The sequence below is a fragment of the Chenopodium quinoa genome, unplaced genomic scaffold (genome assembly GCF_001683475.1).
Source record: "Chenopodium quinoa cultivar QQ74 unplaced genomic scaffold, ASM168347v1, whole genome shotgun sequence".
NCBI classification, from domain to species: Eukaryota; Viridiplantae; Streptophyta; class Magnoliopsida; order Caryophyllales; family Amaranthaceae; genus Chenopodium; species Chenopodium quinoa.
Window position 1 is genome coordinate 200186 of NW_018743613.1, and position 23320 is coordinate 223505.

The 23320-nt window shown below is 34.6% G+C and overlaps 2 protein-coding genes across 2 annotated transcripts in view; both read left to right on the top strand.

Moving 5' to 3' along the window:
• The first annotated feature begins 3882 nt into the window (after positions 1-3882).
• Positions 3883-8071, top strand: LOC110682898. Its single transcript, XM_021859247.1, has 7 exons — positions 3883-4340; positions 4826-4912; positions 5080-5343; positions 5491-5655; positions 5740-5793; positions 6003-6149; positions 7131-8071. The coding sequence occupies exons 1-7, from the start codon at positions 4182-4184 to the stop codon at positions 7506-7508; spliced, it is 1254 nt and encodes a 417-aa protein (XP_021714939.1). The 5' UTR covers positions 3883-4181; the 3' UTR covers positions 7509-8071.
• Positions 8072-18904: 10833 nt separating this feature from the next.
• The window catches only part of LOC110682899 (calpain-type cysteine protease DEK1-like), a 37179-nt gene continuing 32763 nt past the window's right edge, over positions 18905-23320 (top strand). The window contains exons 1-6 of the mRNA XM_021859248.1: positions 18905-19647; positions 19750-20000; positions 21352-21534; positions 21646-21781; positions 22919-23049; positions 23154-23268. Of these exons, the coding sequence (XP_021714940.1) occupies positions 19523-19647; positions 19750-20000; positions 21352-21534; positions 21646-21781; positions 22919-23049; positions 23154-23268 (941 nt within the window). The 5' untranslated portion in view covers positions 18905-19522. The remainder of the gene's footprint in view (positions 19648-19749; positions 20001-21351; positions 21535-21645; positions 21782-22918; positions 23050-23153; positions 23269-23320) is intronic.

Below are 23320 nucleotides of genomic sequence, written 5' to 3' on the forward strand. Positions count from 1 at the left end.
TTAAATTAATAAAATACCATAAATAATTCATTTCAAATTATTTAAATACCTCATAAAATAATTATTTAAATTAAAATATGTATAAAAATACGGGGTATTACAGGGTTGGGTTCATCTACAAGTGCTGTGATTCATAGGGCGAATGGTACTGCCCTGCTAGCTGCTGCCTGGAAGACAGAGAATCAGTGGTTGTAATACCCCGTTATTTTATATGTATTTTAACTTAAATAAGTATTTCTTAAAGTATTTAAATAATTCGAAATGAATTATTTATGGTGTTTCATTAATTTAAAAAGAATTTTTTTAATTAAAATTTTATTTTTAATTATTTAACAATCTTGAATATATTTTATTTCATGATTTGGAAACTTTGGGACATATTATTTTATAAAAGGAAATTTTTAAAGTCAACGAGTTTTTAAAGAAAGTCAAAATACTAGTTTGAATAGGAAATAGATCATTAAGGGTAGTAAAGGAATTTTAAGTAGGAGGGTTATTGAGAGAGGGTATAAATACCTATCATATGAGCAAACTCAAACTTTGCCCAAGGTGGAGAATACCCAAAGGTAAACTCTCTCTCTCTCTCTCCTCTTATTTTCTTTTCCCCTTAATTTTTCCCCTTCCCCTTTATTTTTAGTTTGTTTCATCACCACCCACACACACCACCCCCGGCCGGCCACCACCGGCCGGCTGCCACCACCAGCGAGTGCCGATAGCAGCAACACCGACCGACAGGCGCGGCAGCAGCCTTGTCGCAGTGGTGCTGTGCGCACACCTTAAAAAAAAAATCTCTTTTGTTTTAATCATAATCTAGCCTTGATTTAATTATTGATTTTGAGTTTTGTGATGATTTTTATGATGTTTGATAATAAGTATTTTGTATATAAAATTTCAGATTTGGTTTTGAATTAAAAAGCCCCAAATTATAAACCCTAGGTTTCTAAGTTTATATATATTGATGGAATTTGCTTATGGGTGATTTAAATTATTGAAATAAGTGTTTTAAAACACAATTACAACAATTTTGAATGATTTAATAAAGCTAGATTTTTTATATATAAGTTCTAATTATGTTTCTTGAAAGGATTTTTAATTACCCACAAATTAGGAATAAAAGTAAGGGGTTTTAAATTAAATTTTAGCTCGTTTTAAAGGGTTTATGAGTGATTTAAAGAGTGTATATATTGCTGAAAATTTGTGTGGAATAGGTATTAATGCCACTTTGTAATTTTGGTTTGTAGAAGGTTTTCAAGTGAGTGATTTTATTTAGTCGTGGCGATTTTGAGATCATATTCAAGGTACGTTCGCGTACTTGGTAATTACTTGAATATGTATTCCAAGTAGTATCATGATAGGTGTTGGTTGGAATTTGTTGTATAATTGATGTTGGTAAATGATTTGTGATGGATGAAATATTTATGATGAATTGGTGATTGGAATTAATTATGTTGGCATGTTGATTATGAACCACACTTTTATTATTGGCATGATAGAGAGCATGTTTAATTAAACTAAATGTTTAATTTGGTTTAAAATATGAAAAGGAAATTTTATTATGGTTCATATAATTTTTATTGATGCTATAAGCATAGGAAAGAGCTAATTAAGTGTCTATTGTACACGAGGATTAAATTATATTTTGGTGCCTAAGTGCACTTAAGGTGTTCTAAACACCGATGGATAGGATTTGAGGTGATTTATGCGCTTAAGGTGTTATTTAACACCGAGGTAGTTAAAAAGGGTTCAACACTAAATTTATGTGGTCACTAATTATTCAAGAATAAAATTGGTATGTTTGATTGTGTTATGGTTTGAGTGTCATCACCAAGTATAATAATATGTAAAGCAACGTAAAGTGAAAGAGATTACGCACCAAAACTCTTGGAACGTATATACCTTGAGTATGAACATATGGGGGGGGTTATGCGACTTTATATTTGGCCATAATTTCTACTTGGAGTACAGGACGCTGTATATTCCTTTTTATTATGCGTAGGAATTCTGCCACTTACGAGTGATTCTTTTATACTGGCACGGTTAGCTCCCGTGTTAGTGCCCCTTTATTGGGGCAAGTTAGGGGGAAACTCGTTCGACGCGTAATCAAATTAAATGGGCATTGGTATTTGTCTAGTTAAGTGTTGAATGTCTTGTATACTTGTTTACAGGTGCAACAAGGTAAGTTGTGGGATGGTAGGATGAAAGCATGTTAGTGTGTTTTAATACGCTTATGTACTCAGCATTGCTGATTGTGTGTTTGTATGTTTGTTTGACCTTGTCTTTACCTTGGCCCTACGACGACCCATTTCTAATGGCGAGTAGTGGGGACAAGTAGAGAGAAGTTTTTCAGGTGATGAAGCATTTTCATGATGGGCATGAGTAAGAGCGAATCATGCTTAATTTCCATAGGAATATGATGTGTTCTATTTGCTTTAAATATTATTTATTTTATTGTGCTCATGAGACTAACGTAAAGGTTTTCAGTATTGCTTGGTTTTAAGGGCTTACGATGGTTCCAGGTTGTAGGTTGACTTTGTTTGACTTTACTTTCGTTTGGTTTGACTTTTTAAATTGACTTGTGTTGTATGGTTTTAAAGAGAGTCTTCCGTTGTGTGTGTCTTTGATATTTGCCTTAGCCGTTTTCATAGTGGCAGTAATATCTTAGATTTTCCTATTTCGTATTTTAAAAAGGGAAAAATATTTATTTTAATGGAAATGAATTTCTAGGGTGTTACAGTGGCAGCCGTAAGTTATAGAGGATATGGCTTTGCTTCATGGCCTCCGTATTGCTGTCGAGTTTGGGTTTCGCAAGGTTGTGGTGGAGAGCGCTTGTCTAAGCTTTATTAACGCAATTAAGTCCTTTGAGAGAGGGGATATAGCCACTTTCACTTTATAGTAGATGATATTTATCATGTTTGCTTTTTGTTAGATCTTGTGTCTTGGAGCTTTGTTCGTAGAGAGGGCAATAAGGTCGCTCATGAGCTTGCTCATTGTGAACCATGGGTTATAGGTAGACGTGTGTGGGTTTCAGACTTCCCGAAATGCATTGTACCTCTATTGAATCATGATATCTCTATGGATGAAAGTTAGCCGCTCTGTGTGGGTGTTTAAAAAAAAAGACAATTTGATATTTTAGTGTTTACCACTGAGAAAAAAATAAAATAAAAAATTGATGAGTATCATTGAAAATTTCCCAAAACTAACAGGTGGGTTAAAATAGAAAGGGGGAATAGTTGTAATTAGGTTAGAACCCGTGCGATGCACGATTTATATACAAATCTATTTTTATAATTTGTACGTACATTTTTTTAAAAATAGATAAATATAAATAAGAATTATGCACCTTGTACAAAAATATCTGTACTTTTAAAATTTTAGATTTTCATTAAAATTATGATACAATTCCTGTTCAACGCCGCCTAATACATATTTCAATGTAGGAGTCTATTTATTAGTGTGCTACTTAAAATTATTTCATTTTTTAAATGTGGAAGCTTCTAATATTTAAATTTCAAAATTATTAAATATGATAGCTCCACAAAAAAAAATGACATCATCCTTGCATTTAAGCGGGAAATTTTTTATTATGGGAATGACATGTGGACAGTGATGACGTCAGACACGTGTTATTTTAGTAAATAGTTAATAGAAGTCGTTGGAGTGAGTAATAAACTAATAATCACCAAGCAGGCTACGAAGTTAAGTTACTCCGTATTTCAAAATTAAGTAAAGTGATACGAGTACGAAAAAAATCCGTAGAGTATATGGCAATAAAATTGAAGTAAATAGATGGAATAGAAAAGGACATCCGTTTATTGGAGTTTTGTGAAAAAAAAAAAAAGTGTAAAATCCCCCACCTCCACACTGTCTCTCTCTATATCTCACGCACACACTCAAAAACACACACACACTCAAAAACACACACACACACTCGCTCAATCTCTCTCTCTTACCCTCAAAAAAGGTGAGTACTCAAAAAAGAGAGGAGAGAGAAAGAAGACGGGTGGGGTTCGAGACAGGGAAGCAGCGTTGAATTGGGGGAGGTTTGGTTTGGATGTGCTAAGCCGTTTCTTTTTCAATTCAAATCTAACTGTAGATTTCCCTATTTTTAATGGGTGACTGATTAACTGGGAATCGATCTCTCTCTCTCTCCTCAATCCTCAGCAAAACTGATTTCAGCAGTGATGAGAATGGGTGTTAAATTAGGCGGACTTGCGTTCTTGTGGTTGTGCCTTTTCGTTTCTCTAGTTTCCGCAGCCAGATTGCATTCATCTTCTCGCCAGAAATTTCAGGTCCAGAAGCATCTCAACCGTTTGAATAAACCTCCTGTCAAAACCATTCAGGTTTTTTCTCTCTCCTTTTCTTTCCATTTAATTTATTTAATTGTGTTGGGATAATCTACTCTTTTAAGTGAATTCATGTGTTAACATTCCTTTTTTTTAATGTTGGGAAAATACACTTGTAGATGGAGCTGTTTGCTGCAAATAGCTATGGATTTTAAATTTTGTTTATGGTGTCTTGTTTTTTGAGGAATATTTTGAAATGCCGAAAATGAAACGCCTTTTTTGCTTGGTCCTTTTTTTTTTTTTTCTTTCTTTCTTTCCCTTTTCCACCCAAAGAAAATAATATTCGTTGAATTGTTAGGTTTTCAGGTCTAAAAAAATATTTCCTCAGTACAGTGAGTTACTGTTGGTAAAGCTGTCATCTATTTTCCCTGCCATAGTTGTAATCCTACATTTTGATATGGAATCATTGGTGATTTAGTATAGTAAATGGTTGAGCATAATGTGTGAAATTTGAACAAGGGTGCATGTCTTGCAATTTGCAGAGCCCAGATGGTGATATCATTGACTGTGTTCACATGAATCATCAGCCAGCCTTTGATCATCCTTTCCTCAAGAACCATACCATTCAGGTATGTTACTTACATTTCTCCCCCTTTGTATATGGGTTCGTGATGTTCACTGTGCGGGTTTTGGTGTGTTTATTTTTTGGTTTGTGTTGTTCACTTTGCGGGTGTTGTTGGGTTTATTTTTTGGTTTGTGTTGTTCACTTTGCGGGTGTTGCTGGGTTTTATTACAGATGAGGCCTAATTACCATCCTGAAGGGCTTTTTGGTGAGAGCAAGGTCAATATTAATTCTAGAACTGAACCGCGAAGCAATCCAATCACTCAGCTGTGGCACGCCAGTGGTAAATGTCCTGAGGGTACTATCCCCATTAGGAGAACCAAGGAGGATGATGTATTAAGGGCCAGTTCTGCTAAGAGATATGGAAGGAAGAAGTATCACCGCTTTGCCAAGCCCAGGTCTCCAGATCCCGACCTTGTCAACGAAAGCGGCCACCAGGTCTCTTCTTCCTTCCATCTTTTTAATTCTATTACTGCTGCTATACTACATGTCTACATTGCACTCTTTTTTCTTAAATAAATATATTGATTTCTGTCTCTTCTTTTTTATTTCTTAATTCTTAATTTTATTTGACTTGGTTAACAGCATGCAATTGCATATGTTGAAGGAGACAAGTATTACGGAGCAAAGGCAACCATAAACGTTTGGGAACCTAAAATTCAGCAGCCCAACGAGTTTAGCTTGTCTCAAATCTGGATTTTGGGAGGCTCCTTTGGTGAAGATCTTAATAGTATTGAAGCTGGTTGGCAGGTATCTATTATATGAATCACCGATCCTCAACACTGTTTCTTTCAACTTTTTCTTATGTTGTTGTGTGAATGGATGTGGAAATAGGTGAGCCCTGATCTTTACGGAGATAATAACACCAGGCTTTTCACATACTGGACGGTAAAACCTTTTTCTCACTAGTCACTCCCTCCTTGTTTTCATGTTGCACACGTCCACCTTCACCTTCAATTCTTGTAACAGTACTAATTTTTTATTGTCTAATTGTGATTTGCAAGGGCATCGTATTACATATTGTATACTTCCATAATCCATACTAAGTGCTCCATACAAACTAACTTTTCTATTCTTAAAAAATTAAAATTATTCAGAGTGACGCATATCAGGCCACGGGTTGCTACAACCTCCTATGCTCAGGATTCATACAAATTAACAGCGAGATAGCAATGGGCGCAAGCATCTCTCCTGTCTCTGGGTTCCGTAGTTCCCAATATGACATCAGTATCCTCGTCTGGAAGGTAAATTCCAAAATCTCCACTCAATCTCTTATTAGTTGTGATATGCTCATACTGTTTACTTATACCTTTACATGGTAGCAATAATTTAGCATGGACACATTACTGTCTTAGTAGTAGTTTTTTATTATAAAATTCTAAGAAATCAATGGCTTTTGATGTCATAAAGGAGGCATTTCCAATGGCTTTCCATTTTTCCAATTAAAGAGTTATTCCCTCTTGAATTATAAATGAAGGGAAAAAAGGTGTTCGTATCCTTCAGTATTATTTTAGGATTAATGGAATAATTAATCATTTGTATGTGTTACTATTAAATAATGAAGATATTAAGGAGAGGGAGAAAGGGACAAGGCTGTGGTCTGTGGATCAGATGCGAAGGAGTAAGAAATGTTGTAGTGAGAATCTTTCATATTGATTTCCAAATGTTTATGGAGTAAAAATTATTAAAAATGGCCTTCTGTATTAAAATACAACTGGGGCCATTTATATAATTTTTTTCCCTGTGCGGGACCCCTGCCATCACTCCTAATTGTCCTCTCTCATGTCAATCAAGAATGAGGACAATGAAAAGCTATTCATATTAGCCTTTTGAGTTTTGAGCCAAAAATGAGGACAAAAGATGATCACATGCAGTGTTAACTGTGAATAATGGGAGTTGTAAAACAATACAAGTTCTCTTTTGACTTACTATATTTTTGCCTGTGGTGCCCTCTCATTTTTGAAGGAAATGGTGGGACTAATGGGTGGGTGGTTGGGTGGGAGTGGGATGGCCATGCTAAGAGGAACTACCACCATATATTGTCTTTGCTTTCCTTGTGTTATTGATTAGGAGGACTAGCTCTCTACTTGATTTGATTTGATGTTGACCATGAAGGCGTATGAAATTACCATTACCATAATACTCGTAGCTTTAGCTGTATTATTATATTATATTGTGTATCACTTATGACGGAATTCGGTTTAATGGATATGTGTTGGTTCTAGGATCCAAAGGAAGGGAACTGGTGGATGCAGTTTGGAAACGACTACGTACTGGGGTACTGGCCATCATTCTTGTTCTCGTATTTGGCGGATAGTGCTTCAATGATAGAATGGGGAGGGGAAGTGGTAAACTCCGAACCAGATGGGCAGCATACGTCCACTCAAATGGGGAGCGGCCGTTTCCCAGAGGAAGGCTTTGGCAAAGCAAGTTACTTTAGAAACATACAGGTGGTTGATGAATCTAACAACCTCAAGGCTCCCAAAGATATTGGTACCTTCACTGAGCAGTCCAACTGTTATGATGTTCAAACCGGCAATAACGGTGATTGGGGTCATTACTTTTATTATGGAGGTCCTGGCAAAAATTCCAAATGCCCTTAGCGTCTAATAGAACATTACCAAAAATACTGCAGAGTAGAGTACAATATTATTAACCTTAAAATCAATTAATCCCCCCCCCCCCTCCCCCGAAGAAAAAAAAAAAGAAAAAAAAATCATTGCGGAGGCAAAGGCACCCCAAAGGGATTGGCCCCCTTCTCTCATCATATGTTATTCTGTAATATTCGATCGATCTTGGTGTTTGTACCGTAATCTCTTCTCTTTCTCTCTGTCTCTCGTTTTTTTTTTTTTCCGTCCATTCCATTATGGATGTCCTATCCTCCCTTGAATTTTGAATGTAGGGTGGTCAGTGGTGCATGTAGAATTTGGTTTTTGGGTGTAGTTATTGAATATGACGTGATTGTGTAATTTATTTTTCATTGCAACTGGTATTGGTTTTGAAACTTCTCCTCCATGTAAGTGTAATGGGGAGGATGCAGCGTTTCTTTCTTTTCACTGAACTCACAAGGAGCTGGTCTGCTTTCAATTCTAGTAGTTCATAGTATTTGTAATCAATTTGTAGTAAGTAGCATTCCATAAATTGGGTTTTTTAGTTTTGCAGTCAATCCTCTGTTTAAGTGCTTGTTTCTTTGTTAATATATTCTTTTCAATTTACTTTTCCATTCTCTCTTTTGGAGCGACCTTTTTCTTTTGGGGGTTAGGAAAAATTGCTGCCCATTTGTCAATAAAGTTTGCTTTAGATTGTTGTTATTTAGATTGTTGTTAAAATGGGGGTGGGTTTGTTAAAGAGAAAATGTACTACCATCATTAATTTAAGGTCTTCTTTAAAATGCTTATTATCCTTTTATCAATTTCATCTATTTTTTTTAACAAAAAATTCAAAAAAAGTTTTATTAAGTGGTTATGAGTGACTAGTGAATAAGCAGACGAATGGTAATGGAGCGCATGTGAATGGATGACACCACTTTCCAGTCGGCAGTCGTCGCATTGGGCCTACCGTCCTTTACGTCTCTTTTTTGTTTTGCGAAGAATCCAAACCTCCACCCCTCCCAATGTTTTGTTTGGTTCAACTCGGCCTTCGGTTTTTTTTTTTTTAAGCTTTATTTTCTGTATAAATTCAAATATTTTAGGCTAGTAAAGTCCGGTTTACTTGACTTTATTTTTACTGAAATTTGAAAAAAAAAAATTACTGAATGAAAATTATTTTACTTCTCTATTATATTTCTTCTTTATAATTGTTGATCTTTTATTGAACTAGACTTAAATTATTTTTGCAAAACTGAAATTTATTTTTACAAAATTTTGTAAGGTGAAGAAAACACAGCTTAAATTTGAATTAATTCAAGTAAGATAAGTTAAGAGTCATAAGTTTTAATGATATTGTCAATGTTTAAGTTCAACCATTAATAATAATAATAATAATAATAATATAATAATAACAATAATAATAATAATAATAATAATGTTGTTGCGTTGCTAAAGCGGGTTCAGGCATTCGCTAAGACTCGGGATATTGGTGCTCGTGCTGCTACTCACATCTTCAGCAGGATCGGGTTCGCTATAGCTAGAGGAGTGGGGGCCCAAATTGTGTCTCGGCTCCCCACTAATTTCTTGTAAATTGTTTGACTTTGTAGGTTTTTGTAATAATAATAATAATAATAACATTATTATTATTATTATTATTCCGTTTTTGTTTATTTTATTTGTAACACTTTTCATTTCACGATTATCACTTTGCCTCAATCACAAATACCTTTAGTTATCAATAAGTAAAAATTATAAAAAATTACATATTGGAGTCTTGCCAACGAGCACCCCGGGGCGTTAGATAACTATTTAATATATAACATAAATATGTTAATTTTGAAATGCATGTCAAAATCATGCGTCGGTCGGTGCAATTAATGTTTATTTTACCTTAATATTTTCATTCTTAGTTCTCTTGTTTAAGTTGCTAGCTTTTGCAATATAAGCATAAATTGAAACGGATCTACCATGTTTCCGCCGAATTAAACGAAAACCCTGAGAAATAAGGGAGAAAAAAAGGGCATGGTTATCTCTAAATGGTAGGGGTAGTATCATCCTCCTCCATTGAAGATTTGGAGCCCCATGCCATGTTCGGTTTCTCCATTATATTGAATTTTTCGTTTCTCCATGGTATCTCTTCGGTTCTCCATTAAAGTTATTCTATTTTGGCTTTAATTCATTGATTTACTAGGCAAAATTACACTATCTGCCCAATTTATTGACTAAAAATGACAAACTTGCCCCTTTGAAATACATGGAATGTTTCTTATATTGACAAACTTGTATTTTCTTGCATTCGGGCCGCTAAGGTCACGACATAGGGTGTGGAAAAGGGGGCTCAAAGCGGAGGTGGCGCTATAGTGGTGGTGTTGGGTGGGTGTTGGTTAAGCTTTTTAATTAAATAATCATCCCCACTTTCTTTCTCCTATCCTTAATCACATGTCTTTTCTTTTACTAATCACTCCTTAATATTTTTTGCCTAGCATCTTGTGCAACCCTTCGTTGTTGTACCTAATATGAAACCATGGTATTACATTAAAATCATACATATTTGTGTTGATTTGTTAATTGAGATATTGTTACAATAACACATGAATTTTAAAAAAAATAGTGAATTTTATTATACGGTTTTTTTACCATATACTCCTGAGTTTTTTTGTTTATTCACCATAGACCCCTGAATTTTTTTAAATTCATCATATACTCCCGAGTTTTCACAAAAATACACTATATACCCTTGATAACTAATGATTGTTAACTTCGTCAGTCATTAAGGTTAATTATGACCCGAAACCACCCTAAATAAACCCCCAAAACCACCCACAATCCTTTTTCCCACCCCCAAAACCACCCTAAATTTTCTTTTCTCATCTTCAAAATCAATCGTACGAATATGGTTATGGAGATTTGGAGTGGTTTCGGGGGTTCGAGAAAGGAGGGGAGTGGTTTCGGGGATGGGGGGAGTTCTAAGGTGGTTTCGATTCATAATTAACCAAATTTCACTCATCTTGTTGTCATTAGGGGTATATGGTAAATTTTTGTAACAACTCAGGGGTATATGGTGAATTAAAAAAATTCAAGGGTATATAATAATTAAATAAATAACTCAGGGGTATATAGTGAAAAAACCGTTTATTGTATGTATAGAATAAATTGTTGTATTACGGATGATTTTGTCTTCACTCCCTCTGGTTCCTTTTACATATTCTGTAAGAGTATGTGCTTGTTTTGTTGACAATAAATGTAACAACTGAGGTTAACTTGAGTCCACTAGTAGATATTGTCCTCACTAGGCCCTAATCTGCAAGGATTTGCTTTGGTGCAAGACAAGAAATCCTACCCAAAAGGCCTCTACTCGATTGAGGTATCAACCCCCATGTAAAGAAGGCTTCGTTCTCCTTAACTTCCAATGTGGGAGCGACATGGGCACCTTCTCTACTCCTTTAAGGAGCCTTTGTCCCGAAGGCACAAGAGGACATTGAAATGGGCCCCGGATATAACACCATATTTAACACCCTAAGTTAACATGAGCCCACTAGTAGATATTGTCGTATATGGACCCTAACCCACAAGGATTTTCTTTGGTGCAAGACAATAAGTCATACCCAAAACGCCTCTACTAGGTTGAGGTATCAACCCCCATGTAAAAAAGGCTTCGTTCTCCTCAACTTCCAATGTGGGAGCGCAATAGACACCTTCTCCTCTCCTTTAAGGAGCCTGCGCCCCAAAGGCACAATAGGACACCCAAATGGGCTCTAGCTCTGATACCATCTTTAACACTCCAAGTTAACATGAGCCCACTAGTAGATATTGTCCTCTCTAGACCCTAGCCCGCAAGGATTTGCTTTGGTGCAGGATAAGAAATCCTACCCAAAAGGCTTCTACTAGGTTGAGGTATCAACCCTGTAACACCCCAATAATTTTCTCTTTAAACCTGTTAATACCTTTAATAAAATCCAAGAGAATTACTGACATATTACGGCCACGTGTTCAAACGTTAAGGCTGATTCAGAATTTAGCAGCGGAAAAACCAACTCAGTTATAAATAAGTTTCAAAACCAATGAACAAAACCAAATTAAGTCTTACAAGTTGGCACCATTAAGGCCCTTATTCAAAACCTAACAAAAGTAGTAAATAAATCAAACCAGAGTTGAAATAAATTCAAACTTATGAAATGTAATAAACTGTGATCATAACCAACACTCCACTCAAAATCCCACCACCTTGATGCAAGTCCAAACTATGTAAACACGTGTGATTAATCTGCTCCCCAATATTACAAGTGTAAAAATTGGATCATTACAGGGTCATTGAAAGGCGAAGGCCATGACCAGGAAAAAGACACACAAAAGCACGCAATCAGCAACGCTGAGTACATACAAGCTACAAAATGTAACAAAGAATCCCTAGCATGTTACTAATAATCAATCAGCACACACAATTTAATTATTGACTCAAACACATGCCTCAACTGTTAACATTATTAAGACTTCACTAATTACTAACAATAATTCATTTCATTACATTCATTGATTGGATTAAGCAATAGACAAGGTTGTCTCCCCATACTCCATTTCGGAACATCAACAAAAGAAAAACCCTATGCCTCCTTTCGGAAACATCAATAAACATGCATCCAATTGCAGACGGGCGCGACTTCGTGGCCATAGCTAGTATGAGATCTCATCTCACTCCTTATAGTTTTAAAAAGTATTTAAAAACAAGAGACTCGTAGATCAGACGGCCTCTAGAAAAATGCACGGCTAATACCCCGCGTACCCCAACCCCTGTTTGTCATTACTCTAGATGTGCACAAATCCAGAGTTTTATTGTTCATCTATCTTGCACTTTACGTGATTTACAGGTTTAAACTTGGTGATGACTCAAATGCAAAACAATACAATCAATCAAACATCAATCATTCAAGAAATTCAAGTTTCCAATTCAATTCTTGATTTATTAGTGACAAACAATATTTATTATTGAATCCTTTAACTACCTCGGTGTATAAACACCTTAAGTGCATAAGGCACCTCAAATCCTCAACCTCGCCTTATAAGACTTTAATTTTCCCTTTACTCATTCCATTTCAATAAACATGAACGAGTAATGAGATAGTTCATTCCACATATTTACGTACCTTCGCCTCTTAACTCATCTTGCAAGTTAATGCATAAATAATACTTACAAGATAAATCAATACGTATTTCTCAAAGATGAATCAAACCAATCATCACCTTAATCATCAATCAAACTCACTACCAAACAATTTCAACCAATCTACAAGTTTCTTAACATGATTCTAAATTTTCCAAGTCCTTAAACATGCTCCTAAAGTCAAGGTTTTTCGTATCCTTGTATGTATCTTGATTAAACAAATTGGTAGACAACTTTACCAACCAAAAATCACCTTCTATGAAGTCCTCTTGATGGCTGGGTGTGCGATGGTGGTCGGAGGTGGCTTGGGCGGCGCGGTGGTCATCAGTGGTGGTGGTGCGTTGCCAGCAACAACAGTGTACAGTGCATCATTTTTTTTTTCTTCCGATCGAGTGTACGTGAATATATAGAGGAAGCAAGGAGATTTTTTTTTCTTTCTAATGTGCGTGAATCAATAGAGTAGGAGTAATATTTAGGGAATTTTGTGGATTTAGTGGGGACTCAAATGATTGGTTTAAGGGCTTTAATGTGGTTAATGGGTTTTCTTAATTTTAGTAGGATTAGGATTCTTACTTGGGCTCAAATTAGTGGGTTTAGGACGTAAGAATAGTTAGTCGAAATAGATTAGTAAAATGAAATAATTTCTCATTTGAGTATATCTCATAAAATATACATAAATCATTGCTTAAATTATATAAAAATAACTTATACAAATACATATTAATAAATATATTCGCATAATTACAATAAAATATAATTATTAATTTCACAAATTTGTGGGGGATTACAAAACCCCATGCAAAGAAGGTTTCGTTCTCACATGGGGGTTGATACCTTAACCTAGTAGAGGCCTTTTGGGTAGGAATTTTTGTCCTACATCAAAGCAAATCCTTGCGAGCTAAAGCCCAGAGAGGACAATATCTACTAGTGGGCTCATGTTAACCTGGGGTGTTAGTGTATTACAATAAAATACTTGAAAAATAAAGTGGAAGAGAGTACTTTTTGTTTGGTTGATAAAAAGGTAATTGCCTAATTACAAGTCTTTAAATAGAGGAGTTACTCATATCACAGTTGATTTTAGTAATAAATCTTTTTTGGGATCGTAAGTTGAATGAAGTCTCCTTCATCTTATCAATTTTCCCCGATTATTTTCTAATTTATCAAATTTAACATGCTATTAAAGCCAAAATATTGAGTCGTCAATACTAATTATCTTTTTTCGGTTAGCCATGAAATTACTCACATGTGGGCGCAAGTAGATATCTTACATAATATTGCGCACAATTAAACATCTTAGATAATATTGAACCCACTAAAAGAAAACGGTATATCTCTAATCTCTACATACGATACTCCTACAAAAATTGTCGATTTTACTAAGTTGCCCTTCCTTGCATGTTGAGATGGAGGCGTTTTAAAATGAATATAAAACTGCATTTGTCGGTGCATAACAAGGAGCTTTTAAGTAATTTCGTGTATACGTGGGGCAAATGTATATCCTGAATTTAGAGTAGTATCATTGGGTGATCAAATAATACCACTGAATGCATAAAAATAATGACTACTGAATATCCAATGGTATTGCATGTATTAGCTTCTAATGGTATAATTTGAGTGTGGTCCCCATCACATGATGACAATCTAATCGAAAATTGGTGGGGTCCACCAACCTACCTCTCTAATCTTTTCTCCCACATCTTTTTCTCTCCCTTTCATGTGCTTTCACAATATTTAAATGTTTGTTACATATTTGCAAATACATAACAATACTACATTTGTACTTCCTCAAGATGTATCCCACTCGCTCAAGGGCTTCTCTGTAAAATATTGTGACCTTTGCCCGACACCAATGACTATTCAGAGTGTGGCTAATACCATAAGTGGATTTTGATTGATAAAAAATGTAGTAATATATTGAGTTTAACTTCTTATGTTAAGTTGTTAACCAAAATAGTTAAATGGAATCTAGTTTGAAATTTGTCAAAATCAAATCGAATAAATAAATAGTTAGTTGACACTTATATTTCGAACTTTGCATTCAAAAATACCCTGTAAGTTTTTTCCTTCTCCTATATTGATCAATCTCAATCTATTGTAATTAAGAGGCAGGTTCAACTACTCATCATTTACCTTCATATGTTTCGTTTTTGAATGTTATACAGATGTTTGTTTGTTACTCGCTGTCTAATTATAATATTCCCATGCTTTATTGTTTTTCCACGTTAAATATTCATTATGTTCCTTTTATTCTTCACGCTAGAATTGGCTACGGATCTGACACGGGTGGCATAGTTGTGGAGGCTGTGATTGGATATATGGTAGTAGCGGTTAAGAGAATGAGGAGGGAGAGAGGTTAAAAGTCATCTTATATTGCGGTTTGAGGATTTTTTTTAGTTTTTTTTTATTTCGAATAGTAACAATTCGCTTGTAATACGTGGGTGCCAATATAGAATATAACATGTGTTTACAAAAATTGAGTGAGCATTCAAGAACAGTGAGTTTATAACAAAGTTGAATGTTTGAAATATTCACTAAAACCAATAAAAAAAAATACAATATAATTGTAAAATAAAAGAGGTTAAAATTTACAACATTAATCACATAATATAATAATACAACATCGTCCTTTTTTTTCAAAAAATACAAGTTTATCTTTAAGACAAACCATTTTTATTTATCGTTTTCATAAATAAAAAAACTTTTTATTAAAAGTGGGCTCACAGTTGATGATGGCCGGATAAACCAATTAATTTATGCCATGTGAATATGTGATGAGCCTGGACCTCATCTTTTTGTTATTACTTTTCAAAATTATGATGATTCTAAGGAGTTTGATTAATTTTATTTATATAGGTCTTAAAAACAAAAAACTAAAAAACTAAAAATGGGCCCTAAACTTTCGTTTTGTGCATGTATTTTATTTTATTTTTGTATGTTTGTATAACTATTTGGTTATAATAACAAATGATTTTCATTCACAATTGTTAAACGGATAAAGTTATTTATAAAACATCCTCAGAGTAGCAGTGTAGAATACGATGTATATTTGTATTGCACATAAGATTATTATATTCCACATCACCAATTATTTTTTGACAAAAAGAAAAATAATTTCATTAATAAAAGATAGGCAAACGACACTTATAAAATTATAAAATTCCAAGACAAGTACACAACACCTTAGAACTAATTACATCGCAAATTCGAACAGGTACTTTGCTTTCTGTTTCTTTTTGGAAACCCCCCCCATAAGGGTGTTGTGAAAATTAATGTGGATGCTCATGTTATGAGTGGTTCGTATGTGAGTTTAGGGGTGGCTATTCGTGATAGGGCTGGGAAATTTCTCATTGATGCAGTAAGAAAGGTTAAAGTTTTGTGGGAGGCAAGCATAGCTGAGGCAGCTACTACAAGATACGGGCTTCAGCTTGCATTACGGCTTGGGTTTCGCAATGTGTGGCTGGAGGGAGAAATAGGCAATGTGCACAAGGCAATCAACAATGTAGAAATAGGCCGAGCTCCGATTTTTCTATTGTATGATGATATCAAGAGGTTATCTAGTTTGTTTGATTTTTTTCGCTAATTCTCATGTTAAAAGGGGCTGGAATGTATTGGCTCATTTAATTGCTAGATGGGACACAAGGGATAATAATGAACTTAATTGTATGGACTCATTTCCCCAAAGTATTCTTGCTTTGGTGGAACTCGATTTGCAATAATAATTCCCACCTTTTTGTTTCAAAAAAAAAATTAATTTACATCGCAAATTCGATCAACAATCACTTTAGTAAAAGCTTCATCTGAAGCAATACAATCTGTGAATTAACACTAAGGGCCCATTTTTTTCACCTTACTTTCACTTATTTTAGGTCTAATAAGTCCAGTTATGTTCAAATAAGTTAGGTTCAAGAAAAATAAGTTTTGATAAGGATTATCAAAGTACAAATTACAACTAAAATAAGGTTTAATAAGTTCAAATAAGTTAAGATAATTTTAAATTAGTTTTGTTAAGTTCAAATAAGTAGTTCTGATAAGTGAAATCAAGTGAATAGAAGACACCATAATTCGGTTTTAAAAACAACAATGTATAGTCGTTTGGTGAAAATATTCATGTGGTCCTCTAAATATTTACGAAGACTATGAAATCCTAGATCTTCAATCCTCACTACACTAACAAACATAGAGATTAACCACCATATCAAGGATAAGATCTATTTATTATTTAAAGTAATTTTTGGAGTTGACCACCGGTAAAAAAAACCATTGAAAGCCCCTATAAACATTCACAATTGAGACCACTAATTATGGGAAGTTTGTTATGTCTAAGAGGCTGTTTAGTTCACCTGATTTTAGCTAATCTGATCTGATCTGAACTTATTTTTTCTGATCTGATCTGATCTGAACTTATTTTTTCTGATCTGACCTTATTTTAATTATTTCAATATTCTACTTTTAATGTTAATCAATATTAATGTTTAATTATTATTGTTATTATTATTATTATCATTATGTTTATTATTATTATGATCATTTAATTTATATTATATTATATTATTATTATTATATGATATTATATTACTATGATATTATATTATTATTATTATATTATATTATATTGTATTATATTATTATTATATTATATTATATTATATTATTATTATATTATTATTACTATTATATTATATTATATTATTATTATTAAATAATAATAATATCATTATTGTTAATGGAATTGTTTCTAAAATTTCAAAAGGTGAGATTGTTTCTGGAAGATGGAGCAAAGGTGTGATTATTAGATTTCATTTTCCTTTTTTTATTTAAGCTTTTATATTTAACTTGTTTAGGGCGTTAAAGTGATTTTTTATTCATTTGTTCCTCTATTGAACCTTTTTTTATTCATGCGTGTATGGTTGTGTGGGAATGACACATTGACCCGTTTTAACCCGTCAAAACCCGAATTTAACCCGACATGAATTCAACCCGACCTATTCCTAACCCGACCCGAATTTAACCTGACCTATTACTAACCCGACCCGAATTTAACCCGACTTATTACTAGCCCGACCCGAATTCAACCCGATCTATCATTAACCCGCCTGAAATCAACCCGACTTGTTATTGAACCGAAATTAACTAGCAATCTAGGATTACGTCATATTTTTTTTCTTTCCCTAATTCTATGAGTTATTTTCCTATTTAAGCTTATTAAAATATTTTCAAAAAAATTCTCTATTATCAAATGTATTATAATTTACGTCTCAAAAAAACCTATGAAAATTTATTAATACCACTACTTTTTGGATGCATGTGCATTCTTTATTCAAATTTAGTAATTACTATTTACGAATACTACTACTTTGTAGGTGCATGTGCATTAATGTAGTCAACCCGAAATGATCCGACCCGAATTAATCCGACCCACACTTACCCGACATGTTTACCCGAATTGACAGCTCTACTTCCGACCCATGTTCGCGTTAGGCTCCTCTATATGAAATGGGTTTATAAATACAACTTAATATAGTGAAGGAAATTTGGAAAATCTTGTAATGAAAATTATATTTGTAAACGTTTATGATTTGGAGCTTATAATGAAATTTTAATTATTATCGTTTATTGTTTGTGCTATTTAATAACATGGACAATGTTGCTAGTTCAAACAAACGATAAAATCAAATCCGATACATCATAAATCAATTATAATAATAATAATAATAATAATAATAATAATAATAATAATAATTTGATCTGAACTTATTTTTTCTGATCTGAACTTATTTTTTCTGATTTGATCTGATCTGAACTTATTTTTTCTGATCTGATCTGATCTGAACTTATTTTTCCTGATCTGAACTTATTTTTCCTGATCTGATATGATCTGAACTTATTTTTTCTGATCTGATCTGAACTTATTTTTTCTGAAATAAGTAAAATTGAGGTGAACTAAACAGGGCCTAAGTTTATGATATATAGTATTAGATTTATCTCTCTAAATATGACTATAAGTGAAAACCTGATGATTAACGACATTAATGAAGAGCTTCCCCTTCTCTTTCTAAAACTCTCGTTCAGTCTCTTCATTTCTCCCTAAGTTCATTATTATCCTGGTAATCAACAGGTAACAATAGATTGAGGACATTGACATTCTTTATAATTATTAGTAAAACGTAGTAAATATTACTCCGGGATTAGTTTAAAGGACAACACTATGACCAAATACATAATGTTATCTCTAATACTACGTATTTGTATACATATCAAGTATGAAATATGATGTATTCGATTACAAATTTGAAACACTGTACAAGTAGTCCATAATTGAATTTGGGTTAAAGGTTATAGCTAGACAGGGAAACGTTTTCAGCAAAATCTTAACAAAAAAAAAAGAAAAAAGAAAAAGGAATAGGAGTAGTGGTAGTAGATGGGAGTAAAAGAGTTGAAAAGAACTACGACTACATATTTGGATTAATCTCCCACAGTCCCCGGTGTCTGAATTCTGAAAACCCGGTTTGTTTTAAAAATAAATTAATACTTGTACTATATTTTCCAGTTTCCACAACAACACTTTAGTCTCTGTAGAAGTAGTAGGGTTTTAATCTGGGTAGCCCTAAATTTACCCAAAATCCTAAGGAGAACTCAAGTATTCAACTACTCTCTCATACTTAAATTATTGTTATTCGTTGTTCATATTGAATTTCCCCAAATTGTCTGATGCTGAAACCCTAGGTTTAGGTCTGTAAATTCCAGTTAGGTGGAGCGGTGGAGGTGGCGGAGGCGGAGGCGGAGGCAGAGGCAGAGGCAGAGGCGGAGTCAGAGGCAGAGCATGAAGTAGGCGGTGAAGAAGAGGAGGTTGGTGGAGAGCTGAGCCGAAGCCATGGAAGGCGAGCAGCATGACATTGTGTTGGCTTGTGTTGTATCGGGTGCCCTTTTTGCTTTTCTCGGTTCTTCATCTTTCTCCATTCTCTGGGCTGTCAATTGGCGCCCTTGGCGTCTCTACAGGTTTCCGAATATCTTATTATTCAATTTCATACTTTGTACATTTTTATTATGAAATTAGATGATTATCATCTCATTACTGATTGTTGCTTCTCTTCCATGCAGTTTGATCTTTGCCAGAAAATGGCCAGATCTCTTCAAGGGACCTCGACTTGGTATTATATGTGGTGCACTCACTCTATTTGCTTGGTTCGTTGTTGTTTCTCCTCTTTTGCTACTTGTTGCCTGGGGATCCTGGCTTATTCTTGTTTCCGGCCGAGATATTATTGGCCTTGCTGTCATAATGGCTGGAACTGCTTTGCTTTTGGCTTTTTACTCCATTATGCTTTGGTGGAGAACGCGTTGGCAGAGCTCAAGTAATTTTCTTTCTTTGCCCTTCATGTCCTCTTAACTATACTCTCCATGCTTGTCTTTGATTGTTATTAAACAATGCCCATGTCAAATTGTACAACTACCTTTTCAATGTCACGTTACGTTACATGCTTAATCCAACCTCTGATAAATTTCCTAAGCTGTTGTTTTACCAAATACTCCATACTAAGCGTGCTACTTGACAAACATTGGCCTGATCACCCCCTTTGACTAAAATCATAAAGAGAAATTCTCATAGAAGTAGGGAGGTGAAGTGGGGCAAAACAAAAAGATCAAATGGTGCTATCCTAAGCCCAATACCGTACCAAACTCTCTTAGGAGGTGGTTGTACTCTGTATCATTGCTGCCTACATCTAATGAATACTTTAACTTATACAGCCTGTTCCCTGCAGGACTTTATGTTAAATGATAATTGAACTTAGGTGCATCCAAGGTGTACTTTAGGGAACAAGTAGTGGTTCATCAAGATTATAATGTGTTTGTGACTTCAATGAAGTGGGTCTAGTTTGCGGAGTTTTGAAGCTATTTACTTTGACAATTTGGATTTGTATGTCAAATGAATAAACCATTTGATCAAGCTTTGAGGGGTCCTTTTTTTTTTTTTTTTTTTTTTTTTTTTTTTTTTTTTTTGAGAAGGGCTGTTCTTGTTGATGCCAAGTGTTTCACATAGATGATCACTTGCTCTTTCTTGTTTTGTAGATAAAGTCATACACAATTGTATGATGGCCTTTTGCTCTATCCTTCTCTATTGTTCTTATATGCCTTAAATTCATCCCCACCTGCAAAGGATGACAAGTGAGCCATGCGGATGCTAATTTCTTATGTCTATGGACAAAAGATGTGCCCTTAAAAATGTTTTAAGTTTTTCGTATGGAAAGTGGTAGATTACTAGATTGTAAGGCTGAGTGGATAAGAACAAAGTGCCCAAGTTAGGAAATGTGTGTGTGTGTGTGCGCGCGCATGCGCGTGCGTTCGTGCGTGTGTGTGTGTACGTTAATCTTGAGTAAATCTGTGAAAAAGCTGTACATACCTTAGACTGAAACGCATTTGTTTCATGAAAGGGCTGAACATATTGCTTCTTATTAAAAGACAAGAACTGCTCCATAGCAAAAATGGTGCAGTTTTCTACAGAAGAAGCTAGGTGATGTTGAAGCTGATGAGTTGTGAGCATAAAAGTTTGTGTTTTATCTTATATTTTTTTTGGGTTTCTTCCAGTGAACTGGTGTGGGTTTTGCTTTTATATCTGCATATTTATTTCCTCACTGTTTTTTCTTGCTGTGAGCTAATAATATTCTACTTTGACTGACGCTGTTTCAATTGACTTTGTGCTAACAGGGGCTGTCGCCTTCCTTCTTCTTTTTGCGGTTGCATTGCTTTGTGCCTATGAACTCTGTGCTGTGTATTTTACAGCTGGTTCTAGAGCATCAGAGCGATATTCTCCTTCTGGATTCTTTTTTGGTGTATCTGCTATTGCCTTAGCAATAAATATGCTCTTTATCTGCCGAATGCTATTTAACGGTAATGTCTGCAACCATGTCTGACACTGCCTTTGTATCGTTAATTGATAGTTGATTTAAAGTTGCTGAAATTTCTAATTTATATCCACTTCTCGATCTGTACAAATTGCAGGTAATGGTTTAGATGTGGATGAGTATGTTAGGAGAGCATATAAATATGCTTATTCTGATTGTGTTGAGGTGGGCCCTGTGACTTGCTTGCCAGAACCACCTGATCCAAATGAATTATATCCCCGCCAATCTAGTAGGCAAGCTCCCATGCTTTCTTTCTGTTGTGGATGTACTTTTGCAACCTGGGGTCTGGATTGTGTTTCTTATCTACCTTTGTATATTTTTATTTGATGCCCCTCACCCTCCATTCCATATGCTAGAAAGTGAGGGCTTCATCTCAATAGTTTGTTTTTTTTTTCTTGATAAGCTGCATTAGATGAAAGGATTGGATTGAGTAATGACATAATTAGGAAGAAAGTAGGGTTACATCTATTGGGAACAAGATGAGGGAGAATTGTTTAAGATGGTTTGGCCATGAAAGATGAAGATTGAGTGGGGCTCCGCCGCTCTGGTAAGAAAGTTTGAAGAGTGGCAAAGTGATTGGATCTTGAGGGGTAGGGGAAGACCTCAAAAACTTGGAGGATGATTGATAGTAATATGAGCCTTTTGGGGATTGAAGAAAATATGGCGCTAGATAGGGCGAAATGGATAGAAATAATCTACACCGAGGACATGTCATGATTTTAAATTTATATGATTTTTTTCCTTCTACCTAAATACTGCGTTTTGCAAACTCTATTTATTTTCTTGTGTTAAAGTTTTCTCAAACTTTTTTCTCTTTTTTTACTCGCTTGATTTTCCTTTCTATTTATCTGTCCTTAGCGATCTTTTATATAGCTTTCTTAAATTTTATATTTTTTCTAATCCTGTTTGGGTTTTCACTATGCACTACCCTCTCCTTTCTCATTCTTTGTTCACTTTCATTTTATCACTTATATTTCGAAGAAGCACAGGTTAATCTCCGATATTAACATCCCAATTTATCTCCTCACTTTTTAATTTTTTTTTAATTATTTTAAAAAAAAATAAAAAAGAAAAAGATTATATTGTGAGAGGAGATATGTTTACATCTCAAAGTTACCTGGATTTTCTCCTTATCTTTCTCACCTCCTTTTCTTTTTCTTTTTTCCTCGGATGGTTCCTTGTGATGATTCATGTGGCCCCAAATCACAATAGGACTAATTATACCTTTATTGTTTGGAATTTGGTTCATTGTTAATGATACCATTTATTTTCATTTTGCTTATGTTTGGGTCCTTGTAAATGTGACATGCTCTAGTGTTTCTTGCTCATGCTTGGGATACACTTTATATCTTATGGATTTACATATGCAGGGTTTCACACTTGGGGACCCTCTATTTTGGATCACTATCTGTGCTTCTTGTGTACTCAGTCATGTATGGCTTGACAGCAAAGGAGGCACGTTGGTTGGGAGCCATTACTTCAGCTGCAGTAATTGTCCTTGGTGTGTTTGAAGGATTTTTCTAACATTAGGTCTTCATATAGTGCCTTATCATTTAATGTATCTAATATACTAATATAATATGTTTACAACAATTTTTGGTGCAGATTGGAATATGGGAGCATGCTTGTTTGGGTTCCGGCTTCTGAAAAGTCCTATTGCTGCATTGTTTATCGCTGGCGCATCTCGTGTATTTCTTATTTGCTTCGGCGTACATTATTGGTTCGCCTCTGTTTGAATATTTCATGATCTTGCTCTGAATATATGTGTATGT